At 45.2% G+C, this 14,662-nt stretch overlaps 1 protein-coding gene across 1 annotated transcript in view; it reads right to left on the bottom strand.

The window, feature by feature from the left end:
* dnah9 (dynein, axonemal, heavy chain 9) overlaps positions 1-14,662 on the bottom strand; it is a 591,107-nt gene that overhangs the window by 428,298 nt on the left and 148,147 nt on the right. Inside the window, exon 29 of the mRNA XM_078225415.1 lies at positions 1,132-1,289. Coding sequence (XP_078081541.1) covers positions 1,132-1,289 — 158 coding nt within the window. The remainder of the gene's footprint in view (positions 1-1,131; positions 1,290-14,662) is intronic.

The raw sequence follows: 14,662 nt of genomic DNA, 5'->3' as shown, positions 1-14,662 counted from the left end.
TGGGCACTTGCTCACGCAAAAGCTGAGGGAAAGTCAAACCTTTTCTTCCTCTTAGAGCATTTTGTCGGCAAAACGTTTGGAAATTGATTTCCTTATTTAGGAATGATGCAATTCAGAGAAAAATATGGCATCCCTACCTCTGAGCGAGAAGCTCTGGGTTCAAATCCCACTCTGGGACTTCATGGCCAAAGAAAGTGCTTTCATAGCTCGGATAACCTGTAAATCCTTCCAACACACACCAATGACAGGTAATAAAAGCGGGAGAGATTCCTGGTCAGTCATGTGATGGAAAAAAAACGAGTCTACCATCTACCAGTGTTGTTTTGCGCAGCACAGTGGTTAGCACTGCTGCCTCACCGCACCAGGGACCCTCAGGTGACTGTCCGTGTGGAGTTTGTACCTTCTCCCCGTGTCTGCGTGGGTTTCCTCCGGGTGCTCCGGTTGCCTCCCACAGTCCAAAGATGTGCAGGTTAGGTTGATGGGCCATGTTAAATTCTCGCTCAGTATCAGAGGAACTAGTAGGGTGAATGCTTGGGGTTACAGGGATAGGGTTTGGATGGGACTGTTGTCAGTGCAGGCTCGATGGGCTGAATGACATATTTCTGCACTGTAAGGATTCTATGATCATCTAGTGATCTACCATCACTATCCATAGCTCCAGACTACAACACACATGTAAAACTGTATGTTGCCACAACAACTTAGACTCTTTGATGGGCACAGTTTGCTGGGCAGCCAGTGTGGATCAGGTTGGTGCCGACAGCACAGGGTTCGATCCCCGTTCCAGTTGGGATGGATTCCAGGCCTCCCTCCTTGCCCTACACATGGCGGAGTCACTCTCGGTGCTGTGAGGCAGACATGCCTTCAGGCAGAGAACTGGAGAAGGAGGAGAATTGATATATTTGGTCCATGTTACAGTTTCTTGCTGTAAACCTCTTTAATTGCTTGAAAATGCCTTTTACCACAGCCTCAGTGTATCCATCAGTCAGCTGTATAGCTTAGGGGTTTTTGCCATTCTCAGTGCCACCCTGCAGCAGATAACTGGGGACATTCCCGCTCTGCTTAATGATCCCAGTGCAATGTTGATGGTCCTGCAGACCCTGCTGGGAACTGCTGAACGTGTGCACTCACCTGAACAGGGCTTTCAGATTCTCAGGTAATTCCGTACGTCCTGCGTAGCCAGGATTCATTGTGATAAAGATCCCGACAGACAGAGTCAGATTGATCTCTTCTCCCATGAAGTTAAAGCGTTTCTTTTTGTCTCGGATTGCATCCTGAATGGATTTTACCTATGGAAACATCAATGGCAATGATGTGTCAGATCATTCAAATTCTGGTTGTTACACGATTATTGTTGGACATTTTATATCTCAGATCGGCACAGAGATGACATTGGTTTCTATATGTGCAGAAACTTTACATGCAGTACTTAATACGATGCTTAAAATGTCTACTCATGCTTATGGCTCCCAGCTCTTTCTGCCACTTTCTTTTAAACTTTCCTCTGAATTTTAACCAATCAAGCACAGTTGACATGGATAGTAAATAGACTCACAGAATCAAACACAGGGGGCAATCTTACCAGAAAGATTCTAAGTGCCAAAAGAGCATGAAAACGGGAGAGTTTCAGAACCATTTTTTCAGCGAGGACGCAAATGAAATCTTCTGGTACTTAGTGCAAAAAATGATGTGTAATCTGATTCCTGCCAGCAGATAGAGGGGGCGGGGCCTACGCACACTGGAAAGCCAGCTGCTCACACTAGAGCGCGCAATTGCTCATGCGCAGCTCTCTCCTTCTGTCAGTCACATCACCCCCTGAGGTGCCCTCCCACCTCCCCACTGATCAGCCCCTAACCCCCCAGATATCACACCACCACCGCCACCCCTCCCAACCCAGTCAATCGCTGTCCAGGCCAATTTCAGAATGTGCTACTCCTCCACCTGGCCGATCACCAGTTTCAGAGTGCGTAGTTCATCCCCAGCCGATCCCCAGTTGCAGGGTACACAGCTTCCCCCCCCACACTCCGCCCACCTCCCTAAGGCCCTGCTTCATCATGGCCCTACCCCTCCCTTTAGGCCTTACCCCATGGCACTGCCACCCCCCTGCCCGCCTCCCCCCCCCACTGCCACCCCCCCCACCACCACACCCCCCACCACCACCCCCCCCCCGCCGCCATCCCTCCACCCCACCCCCCGGCCATGGCTAATCCATCTAACCTATACTAAGGGGCAATTTAGCATGGCCAATCCACCTCAGCTGCACATCTTTGGATTGTGGGAGGAAACTGGAGCACCCAGAGGAAACCCACGCAGACAGGGGGAGAATGTGCAAACTCCATACAGTCACCCAAAGCTGGAATTGAACCCGGGTACGTGACGATGTGAGGCAGCAGTAATAACTACTGTGCCACTCCAATGATGTATCAAATGTACTGTCACTCCCAATGCTGACGATCCACAAACTGCAGTAATCAGGATCAGATATGTGAAAAGGGAAAAGGCTTGAACTTAAGAAATGTCTTATCATATCTCTTCTGAATACTTCAAAGCACTTCATGTACCATGAATTACATTGTCGTCCAATAGCTGTTCCTACAGTTTGTATGTAATGTGGGTGCTAAATGGAGATTTTCCAGTCAGGATACATGCAATAAACAGCAGTGAGACAAATAGCAACTGAGGGCAGGATTTTCTGGCCCTTCCCACCAGCGGGATCTTCTGGTCCTGCCAAAGGCAACCTCCCCACTGCAGCACGTCCCCCGATGGCAGGGCAGGCAAGCCATGCAAAATACTGAAGACATCGGCGGGACTGGAAGATCCCACCACTGGCCAATGGTGAGCCACCTCCACCACCAGAAAACACACCGTGGGGGGGGGGCCAGAAAACCCAACCCTAATTTCCTTCAGCAGAATCAATTGGACAATGGCAATGTCCAGATTTGCCAAAATTTGTTGTTTACAGAGTCTTAGAATTAGGCTTGTTAGGGGCAAAATTTCTGTCCAATTGTTACAAAGCCAATAATATCAACACACAGTGCTGGGAGCTAGAGATGGCCGACACTGGGAGTTAGCATTTCTGTGGCTCAGACGGGACCTGGAGTGGAATTATGGGCCAATATGCAGAGTGAGATGGGACACATGGCCTTCAGATTGAATGCAACTGGGCATGGTAAGAGGAGGAGTGGGGGAGGGGGACCTCAGCAATGGGGTTGGCCTGTACCTCAGAAGCCTTTTTTTAATATTTCTGTTAGGAACTGGATCTAACCCCTTACACTGAAGGGAGATGGTTGGAGTCTCAGGGAGCAGGCCTGAGTATCTTGTCCCAAGTGGGCAGAGAGGGGGGATTTTTTTTAGCTACATAAGCAAACACCAGAGATGGTGGTCTGTCCACCCAAAGAAATAGTCTGCCTTCCTGCTGACCTCACAACTTGCAACCTGAATGGAAGGCAAAAGTGGACACAATACTCGTGTAAATTTCACGGTGAGCAGATTTTCACGCCCATTTTTTGTTGACATGATTTGAGAATGGTCACGCTCACATTCCTCTTCAGATGGTCCCACTAGCATCTTAGATATCTGTCCTAACCACAGGAGCAAGCAAATTGCATGAAGTTCAAATGTGAAGTTCTAACATGCACACCTTTAGTCTCGAGGCAAGAATGCCACCACATGAGATAGTAGTGAAGAACAAGAAGTATTGGTGGATGAATGAGAAGTTTTTTTTTTAATTGTTTGTTCCCAGGATGTGGGCATTTCCGGCAAGTCATTGACAAAACTCCAAATGCCCTGAGGTGATGGTGCTGGGTCTTGACCTTGGCCTGTTGCAGTCAGTGGGACTTTAACAATTCAGCTAGGCTGGGAATTCCAGGATACTGAGTTCAGGGATCATGAAAGAATTATGATATACGTCCAAGTCAAGATGACAAACATGGTGTGGGATTGGATGTACGAGAAATGCCTGAGGACAATTTGAATTTAAGCAGGCATTGGGCCATCTCCATACTATAAATGTCATTGTCAAGAGGGTACAAACAGGAAAAGCGACATAAGAATCATAGAATTCCTACAGTACAGAAGGAGGCCATTCGGCCCATCAAGTCTTTACCGACCACAATCCCATCCACGGCCTATTCCCGCAACCCACACATTTACCCTGCTAATCCCTGACACTAAGAGTCAATTTAACATGGCCAATCAACCTAACCCGCACATCTCTGGACTGTGGAAGGAAACCGGAGCACCCGGAGGAAACCCACGCAGACACAGGGAGAACGTGCAAACTCCACACAGACAGTTACCTGAGGCTGGAATTGAGCCAGGGACCCTAGTGCTGTGAGGCAGCAGTGCTAACCACTGTGCCACCATGCTGGTGTTAAGCTATGTTTTTGTCGGACATTTCCATTGGTAGATGGGCTCCCCCAGTGGCAGATTTAAATAGAGCCTCATTAGGATCTGGAAGCAAGAAAACACAGATTGGTGGCACACTGCTGCTGCTGCTATAACTGCACGGTAGACATCCAATAGCTCTGCAGTCTGGGGTCTGAGTTTTTTTATAAATAGTATTGTTTGAGCAAATGGACATTTTTATTCATCTTTCCAATTGTCTTGTTTTACATCAAGTATAATGATACTTCCATTTCATTTAAAATAATGCAGTGATTTTTTAAAAATTCTTTCATGTCATGTGGGTGTCGCTGACTAGGCTTGTTGCCCATCCCTAATTGCTCTCGAAAAGGTGGTGGTGAGCCACCTTCTTGAAACATTGCTGCCCATGCAGTGCAGGTAAACCCAAGGCGCTGTTAAGAAGGGATCTCCAGGATATTGGTCCAGCGACAGTGAAAGAATGATCTAGTTCTAGGTCAGGGTGGTGTGTGGTTTGGAGGGGAGCTTGCAGCTGGTGGTGTTCCCATGCACCTGTTGCCCTTGTCCTCCTACATAGCAGAGGTCAGGAGTTTGGAAGTTGCTGCCAAAGGGGCCATGTGATTTGCTGAAATGCATCTTGTAGATGGTACACACTGCTGCTGCTATGCACCAATGTTGGAGGGAGTGAATGTTTAAGGTACTGGATGGGGTACCATTCAAGCCGACTGCATTGTCCTGAATGGTGTCAAGCTTCTTGAATGGTGTTGGAGCTGAACTCATCAAGGCAAGTACAGAGTATTCCATCACACTCCTGATCTGTAGTCACAGTATTTACATGGCCAGTCCAGTTCAGTTTCAGGTCAATGGTAACTCCCAGGATATTGATAGTGGGGGATTCAGCAATGGCAATGCCATTGAATATCCAGGGGAAATGGTTAGATTATATCTTGTTGGAGATGATCATTGCCTGGCATTTGTTTGGCACAGAGGTTGCCACTCATTAGTCAAAGCTTGAATGTTGTTCAAGTTTTTTTTGTATATGGGCACAGGCTGCTTCATTATCTGAGGAGTCGCATATGGTGCTGAACATTGTGCAGTCATCAGCGAACATTGCCACTTTTGGTCTTATGATGGACAGAAGGTCATTGACGAAGCAGCTGAAAATGGTTGGGCCTCGGACACTACCCTGAGGAAGTCCTGCAGTGATGTACTGGAGCTGAGCTAATTGATCTCCAATCACCACAACCATTTTCCTTTGTGTCAGATATGACTCCAACCAATGGAGAGTTTCCCCCCCGATTCCCATTGATTGCAGTTTCGTTGCCACAATCGGTCAAGTGCTGCCTTGATGTCAAAGGTGGTCAGCATCAGCTGATCACTGACATTCAGCTCTTTTGTCCATGTTTAAAGCTGTAATAAGGCCAGGAGTAAAGTGGCCCTGGCAGAACCCAAACTGAGCATCAGCGAGCAGGTTATTACCGGGTAAGTGCTGCTTCACAGCACTGTTAACAACATCCTCCATCACTGTGCTAATGATCAAAAGTGGACTGATGGGGCGGTAATTGCTGGGTTGGATTTGTCCTACCTTTTGTCGGCAGGACATACCTAGGCAGTTTTACACATTGCCAGCTAAATGTCAGTTTTGTAGCTGTGCTGAAGCTAGAAGCTACTGGCTAGAAGCAGTGCAATTTCTGAAGCGCAAGTCTTCCATACTATTGCCAGAATGTTGTCAGGACCCATAGCCTTGGCAGCATCCAGTGCCTCCAGCCATTTCTTGATATCATGTACAGTGAATCATGAAGGCTGGCATCTGTGATGCTGGGGGCCTCAGGGAGACGAGGAGATGGATCATCCACTTGGCACTTCTGACTGAAGGCGGTTGCAAATGCTTCAGCCTTATCTTTTGCACTGATGTGCTGGGCACCTACATTATTAGAGGTGGAAATATTTATGCAGCCTCCTTTGCCGGTTGCTTGTCAGTTGATGAGGAGTAAACATCAGCTTTCTCACATACGTATAACAATCTGTTAACAGCAGTGAGCACAGATTCAGAAAGGGGAAGTTATATCTGACTAACCTCCCTGGTGCTATTGAACATGTAATCACTTGGTCTGATCTGGTGGAAACAGATTCAATAGTAACTTACAAAATGGAATTGGATAAATACTAAAAAGCAAAAAAATTATAGTGTTATGGGGAAAGGGCAAATTAATGGAATGGAACATAGAATTACAGAATCCCTACAGAGCAGAAGGAGGTCATTTGGCCCAGCAAAGCAGAATACAGCACAGGAACAGGCCGTTTGGCCCTCTAAGCCTACGCCGATCATGATGCCTGCCTAAACTAAAACCATATGCCCTTAAACGGTCTGTATCCTTCCATTCCCATCCTATTCATGTATTCATCTAAATGTTCCTTAAATGCCGCTCTCGTACCTGCTCCCACCACCTCCCCAGGCAGCGCGTTCCAGACATTCACCACCCTCTGTGTAAAAAACGTGCCTCGCACATCTCCTCTAAACTTTTCCCCACGCACCTTAAACCTACGCCCCCTTGTACTTGACTTTGCAACCCTAGGAAAGAGCATCTGACTATCCACTCTCTCCATACCACTCAATCTTATAAACCTCTATCAGGTCACCCTCAACCTCCATCGTTCCAGTGAGAACAAACCAAGTTTATCCAACCTCTCTTCATAGCTAATATCCTCCAGACCAGGCAACATCCTGGAAAACCTCTTCTGTGCCCTCTCCAAATCATCCACATCCTTCTGGTAGTGTGGCAAGCAGAATTGTATACAATATTCCAAATGAGGCCTAACTAAGGTTCTGTACAGCTGCAGCATGACCTGCCAATTTTTATACCCAATGTTCTGACCGATGAAAGCAAGCATGCTGTATGCCTTCTTGACTACCTTATCCACTTGCTTGCCACTTTCAGTGATCAGTGGACATGTATGCCCTGATCCCTCTGCATGTCAATACTCCTAAAGGTTTTACAGCTTACTGTATAATTCCTACATGCATTGGACCTTCCAAAATGCATTACCTCCTATTTGTATGGATTAAACTCCATCTGTCATTTCTCTGCCCTAGTCTCCAACTGGTCTATATCTTGCTGCATCCTCGGACAATCCTCTTCACTATTCGCAACTCCATCAATTTTTGTGTCGTCTGCGAATTTACTAATCAGACCAGTTACATTGTCCTCCAAATCATTTTTATGTTCTATGAACAACAAAGGTCCCAGAATTGATCCCTGTGGAATACCGCTTGTCACAGTCTTCCATTCAGAAAAGCACGCCTCTCCTGCTACCCTCTGTCTTCTATGGCCAAGCCAGTTCTGTATCCATCTTACCAGCGCTCCTCGAATCTGCACCAACTCAAACTGGATAACTCTTTCAAAGAACTAGCATTGCCTGGTCAGAGTGTAAGTTTTACTTCTGTGTTGCATCCTTCTCTGATTCAATGAACCAAAGCAGGCAATGATAAGCCCCATGACATGGTGGGCCTTGCCTTCAAAAATGCCAAAAGGCACTCAACGCTGTGGATATAAAGGTGAAAGCTAGAGGTAGATAATACATTGACTGAAGACTCAAAGACAATGGGTGGAATTTGCCCATCCCACCCTCCACGGGAATTGTAGTGGGCGGGGTACAGACCATGAAAAGGTCCTTTGACATCGGGTGGGAGTTTCTGGTCTTGGGGTGAACGCAGCCAGAAAATCTCACCCATTGACTATTCACTGGAGGAGTTAATTCAGGGAGAGTTGTGTCAGAATGGAGTGGAGAGGGCTGGTATCACCACTGTTTCTCATTTGTATCAGTATCCTGGATTCAGAATGCAAAGTAAACGCATTTAAGTTAGAAGAGACAGTGAAATGAAAGGAGGCAGCCCCAACAAATACTGAATAACCAGTTGTGTGAGTGGGCCAAACAACAGCAGAGGTGCTACATAATTTAAGAAAAACAGATGATACATGTGGTCCTTGAATGATGCCGAAATAGCTGGTATGAGGCTGAATGAGACTGAGGGGCTCGAGATGATTCACTGCACAACACAGTAACCAATGCAGATCAGCAACAACCAAGATAAAAGGCTGTTAAACAATAAAGTCAGTCAGACTGATGGAATCTAAGTTAGAGGAGATGGTGATGAAACTGTATTGTGCTCCAGTCAGACCACACCTTGAATACTAACTCTAGCTTATACAACCATAGAATCCCTGGAGTGCATAAGAGGTCAGTCTGCACCATCTCTCTGACAGAGTATCTTACCCAGTCCCTCTCACCCGCCAGATCCCCGTAACCCCACACATTTTAGCATGGTTAATCCATCTAACCTGCACATCTTTGGACAGTGGGAAGAAACCCACACAGGCACAGGGAGAATGTCTCCACACAGCCAGTCACCCAAAGCCTGATTGAACCTGGGTCCCTGGAGCTCTGAAGCAGCAATGCTAACCACTGCGTCACCATGCCATCCCACATTCTAATGGGTTTCTCAATCCGGGATGGGCAATGAGTGCTGGCAACTCCTGCACCCATGAAAGAAGAATTAAAAAAGCATCAAGACATTTGTTGGAGGCATAGTATAGAGGAACCACAAAGCTGATCCCAAATGTCATAGACCCATGTTATGTGCAGGGAAATTTGGGCTTAGAAATGAGGAATCTAAAAGAGGCTTTTTTTTTAAATTAAGGGAATGAATAAAGTTAACCTAAAATATTACATTAAATGAAACCACAGGAATCTTGCTGAAAAGAGTAACATGTTGCCAAAGCTTTTCATCTTGACTCATCAGGACAAACACAAGAATATCAAATTTCAAAACAATCACTTCAACTTATATTACAGAAGAAAAGCGTGCCAATTTGTTGGCAAGCCGATTCTGATTGACGGAGGCATTGACATGGAGAAAGCAATGAGGAATTAGTTTAAAGTTTTAAAGTTTATTTGTTCCTGTCACAAGTAGGCTTACATTAACACTGCAATGAAGTTACTGTGAAAATCCCTAGTCGCCACACTCCGGCGCCTGTTCGGGTACACCGAGGGAGGATTTAGCATGGCCAATGCACCTGACCAGCACGTCTTTGGACTGTGGGAGGAAACCGGAGCACCAGAGGAAACCCGTGGAGAACATGCAGACTCTGCATAGACAGAGACCCAAGCCGGGAATCAAACCTGGGTCACTGGCGCTAGGCTCCACAAGCTCCCAGGCAATATAAGAGAAGGTGCAAGGCTTGACCATGTTCCTTTTGTTTGCAGAGAATGGGTCCCTGCCCATGAATGTATGTCACTTCTAGCAAGAGTAAATTAGCTATCTCATGAATACCTGAAATTTGTTGTTCGTGTAGTTACTTGCACACTCAGGATTAGCATACTTGGATCAGTCATTTTCCATAAGGTGAAAACTAAGTAGCCTCTCTGCCATTGTGATCAACATTGGGTTTTCAAGATGGACCAGATCCATTCGACATTATAAATGAGGAAAAATATACAAGAGGTTCAACTTACTTTAAGGGCGGCGCGGTGGCATAGCGATTAGCACTGCTGCCTCACAGCGCCAGGAACCTGGGTTCAATTCCTGGCTTGGGTCATTATCTGTGCGGAGTTTTCACATTCTCCCCGTGTCTGCATGGGTTTCCTCTGGGTTTTCAGCTTTCCTCCCACAGTCCAAAGATGTGCAGGTTAGGTGGATTGGCCACTCTAAATTGTCCCTTAGTGTCAGGGGGACTAGCTAGGGTAAATGCATGGGGTTATGGGGATAGGGCTGGATTATGGTCGACGCAGACCTGATGGGCTGAATGGCCTCCTACACTGTAGGGTTCTATGATCTATGGTTAATTCATTGACACGAGTGCTGAATATTAATATTCTCTGGGTTATTAAACATGCCCACATCAGCCAATGCACAGAATTGCTCACCACATGAACTTCAAAGTTCCCCTGTATTGTTTCAAAGTCCAACAATAGGCCTGAACCCAAATCACAAGATGCCCCACACTGCAATACATGTTAATTAACCACAGCATAATGTAGTGAAATAACTCGCATTTTCCAAAGAGGCACCCAACTTTTGAAATGGACCAGACTGGATTTTTAAAATCTGTACACTTTAAACTAATATTCGGGCTGGTGGAAAGTTGAGAGAGGTTCAACAAAACAATTCCAAATTGTTTTGAGGACTCTAAGAACTTTAATTAAGAAGTAGAGTACTCTACAGCAATCTTAAATGAAGTCATTAAAGAATAATTTAAGAGTTTAAAATCATTAGGTATTGAATCAGTAAGGCATCCAAGTCTCGCCTCCTCCAAACGGATCATCCAGAGCGAGAGGTTTGAAAGGAGGGTATATCATGTCAGTGCATCACGTGCTACCTTTGGTACTGGGTCAAAGCAGCATGGTGGCAAGTGGTTAACACTGATGCCTCACAGCACCAGGGACCCAGGTTCAATTCCAGCCTCGAGTGACTGTCTGTGGAGTTTGCACATTCCCCCCATGTCTGCATGGGTTTCCTCCAGGTGCTCTGGTTTCCTCCCACAGTCCAAAGATGTGCGGGATAGATGCATTGGCCATGCTAAATTGATCCTAGTCTCAGGGGGAATAGCAGGGTGGATGTGTGGGGTTACGGGAAGAGGGCCTGGGTGGGACTGTGGTCAGTACAGACTCGATGGGCCAAATGACCTCCTTCTGTACTGTAGGGATTCTATGAAAGCTGCAGACTCATGAGTTTATGTGAGTTGCTGGATTTCTGAGTGCAGTGGGGGTACTGTTCCATTTCCAACTAAATTGGACAAGAGGATACAAGGCAAGAAATTATGGTTTAAGAATTGCACTAGCCAAAATCAAACATGGATTAGAATCATCTACACTCTTCAAGTCATTTAAACTCATCATTTTGACCCATAATACTCTAGTGGCTAACTGAAAATACAGATGCTCAGTGCACCAGTATATCACAGGAACAGTTATATTTATATTGAAACAAAAATCACAATCAACCTGGCTAGCCCGTGTTATTCATGTTGAATCTCAACATGATCCTTTATCAAGTGACCACACTAACTTCCATCGTCATCACCTTCCTTGTGGTCATCAGAGTCAGAGCTACATCTATCCAACAAAAGGCTCTCTTTCCCTCTCTACCCCAACTCATTCACTCAACAACATGCATCTTTGCTGTCGATACAGTGTACTTCTTCCTCCACTCTAGCAGCAAGATATTTTCTCTCCTGCCTCAGCTGAGTCTCACAATATCAATCCTACAGTTTTCTGGTTGGCAGAGTGTGGTGAGTGGTGTGCTACAGGGATCAGGGCTGGCGCCTTGATGCTTTACAATTTATGTAAATGGCTTGGATGAAGGGACTGAAGGTATGGTCGCTAAATTTGCTGACGGCACAAAGATAGGTAGGAAAGTAAATTGTGAAGTGGACGTAAGGAGGCGACAAAGGGACACAGAAGATTAAGGGAGTGGGTACAAATCTGGCAAATGGAGTGGAATGTGGGCAAATGTGAAATTCCCCATTTTGGCAGGAAGAATTAAAAAGCTCATTACCTAAATGGTGAGAGATTGCAGAGCTGAGGCGAGGTGTGATCTGGTGTACTAGTGCATTGATCACAAAGGCTATCAGATTCAAATTCAGCAAGGATTTAGTGAAGCTAATATTTTCATTTATTGTGAGGGGAATTGAGTGCAAAAGTATGGAGGTTATGCTTCAGTTGTACAGGACAATAGTAAGACCCACATCTGGATTACTGTCCACACTATTTGTCTCCTTAACATATAAATGCATTAACAGCATTTCAAAGAAGGATTATGAGATTAATACAAGGATAGCCCAGTTGTCTTATGCAGAAAGGTTGGAGGGGTTAAGTTTATGCCCATTCGAGTTTAGAAGAGTAAGAGACCACTTGATTAAAGTCTTTAAGATCCTGCAGGGTATTGACAGAATGGATGTGGAGAGGATGTTTCCTATTTTCAGAGAATCAAGTTTTAGGGGGTCACTGTTTAAAAATAAGACAGAGATTAGGAGAATTTTTTCTCTCAGAGGGTCATGAGTCTATGGAACTCATTCCTCAAAAGGCAATGGAGGCAGAGTTTTTAAATATTTTGAAGGCAGAGTTAGATAGATTCTTGTTAACAAGGGGGATGAAAGGTTATCAGAGGTAGGCAAGAATGTGGGGTTGAGATTAGTCAGAGCAGCCATGATTTTATTGAATGGTGGAGCAGACTCGAGGGGCTGAGTAGCCTACTCCAAGTCCTAATTCGTATGTTGGTGTGTATGTTTGTTCTACTCAACCCCTGATCAGCCTGCTCCAATAACATAGCTGCAATGCTGCCATGTTGAATGGTGGAATGGGTTCATGTTGCAGGGGATACCATATGGACTACAGCACCAACCTTTGGTGTTTTGTCTTGTTTCACCTGCACTAGGAAATCAAATGTAATTTTAAGGAATTTATACTTGTATTGGTAAAATTAAGAATAATGTACAATTTTAAGTGCATTTAAATTCAATGTTTCTGCGCCCGATAGGGTAAAACCTATAGTTAGATTCATTCTAGACAAAGTTGTTTGTATGTGTGGGGGTTGGTTAATTTCCAACCGTGTATCTATTGTGCTTAGAGAGGGCTACAGGTGAAGAATAAATAAAAGCATGTGGATGTTGCTTAGCAGGCCCTTTTAAGGGAAGAAAGCATTTTAAGTATTAGTTTTAGCTGGATATATTGCAGTTGGAGACAGAACACTGAGGAGTGAACCTCTTTAAACTCTTCTAGGTGAAGCTGGACAGATCAAGGGAATTGCAAAGATGCAAGCTTCCGAAGGAACAAGTTACAGTTCAGATAACAAGGGAACTGGGACAGAAAGAATGTCATAAGACTGAAGGTAAGATAACAGAGACCATAGTATTGTTTAGAAAAATTCAAAGATGGGTAAACAAACACCAGAAACCTCCAACCTTGCCCGTGGCTGGGATTCTCCAGTGCTGCTGCAGTGAATGGAGTTTTGGCCGAGCACCAAATTCTCCATTCTTACTGGCAGTGTGGGTGGGGCAAACAACATCAGAGAATCCCACCCTAAGTGTTCTGAGTTAAAGAGACAATTACAGAACTGGTTTTAAAGTGGGACAGCAGACTTCAGAGGTACATGAAATGTTTAATGCCATTTTAATTTGGTCTGGGAAGAGTTAAAGCAATTGAAAACAGTTTGTACTACAGTCAAGACAAAGAATTCCCAAAAGCGGCTGGTGTAAAATCCTGGATTGGATTCACTGTTAAAAGTGGAGCAGCAGCTTTGTTTAAAAGTAAATAAGAACATAAGAACATAAGAAATAGGAGCAGGAGTAGGCCATCTAGCCCCTCGAGAAAAGTATCATTTGGAAAACCTAGACTGGATTCCGGTACACAAACCACTCAGGGAAAGTATTATTGTGAGCAAAGATTTTACAGCTTTTGTTTGGAGAGGAGTTTGGAAACTCTCACGTGACAATCATTTGGGGGGGATTCTGAGAGGAAATCCACAGACACCAAGATAAAGGCAAAATACTGCAGATGCTGGAATCTGAAACAAAAACAGAGAAATGCTGGAAAATCTCAGGTCTGACAGCATCTGTGGAGAGAGAAGAGCCAACGTATCGAGTCTGGATGACCTGGACAGACATTAACTTGAGTTCAGAGTGGAGAGCGTATGTGACCACTGCCACCTTGTGTTTAAAGGGACATTGCATTACTGAGACTCTGTTTGTGATATATATAAATGATTTGGAAGAAGGTGTAACTGGTGTAATCAGCAAGTTTGCGGATGACACAAAGATGGCTGGAATTGCGGATAGCGAAGAGCATTGTCGGGCAATACAGCAGGATATAGATAGGCTGGAAAATTGGGCGGAGAGGTGGCAGATGGAATTTAATCCGGATAAATGCGAAGTGATGCATTTTGGAAGAAATAATGTAGGGAGGAGTTATGCAATAAATGGCAGAGTCATCAGGAGTATAGAAACACAGAGGGACCTAGGTGTGCAAGTCCACAAATCCTTGAAGGTGGCAACACAGGTGGAGAAGGTGGTGAAGAAGGCATATGGTATGCTTGCCTTTATAGGACGGGGTATCGAGTATAAAAGCTGGAGTCTGATGATGCAGCTGTATAGAACGCTGGTTAGGCCGCATTTGGAGTACTGCGTCCAGTTCTGGTCGCCGCACTACCAGAAGGACGTGGAGGCGTTAGAGAGAGTGCAGAGAAGGTTTACCAGGATGTTGCCTGGTATGGAGGGTCTTAGCTATGAGGAGAGATTGGGTAGAC

The sequence above is a fragment of the Mustelus asterias genome, chromosome 12 (genome assembly GCF_964213995.1).
Source record: "Mustelus asterias chromosome 12, sMusAst1.hap1.1, whole genome shotgun sequence".
In the NCBI taxonomy this organism is placed as follows: Eukaryota; Metazoa; Chordata; class Chondrichthyes; order Carcharhiniformes; family Triakidae; genus Mustelus; species Mustelus asterias.
The sequence above is the reverse complement of the archived record's forward strand: the minus strand, read 5'-3'. Positions and strand labels throughout refer to the sequence as shown.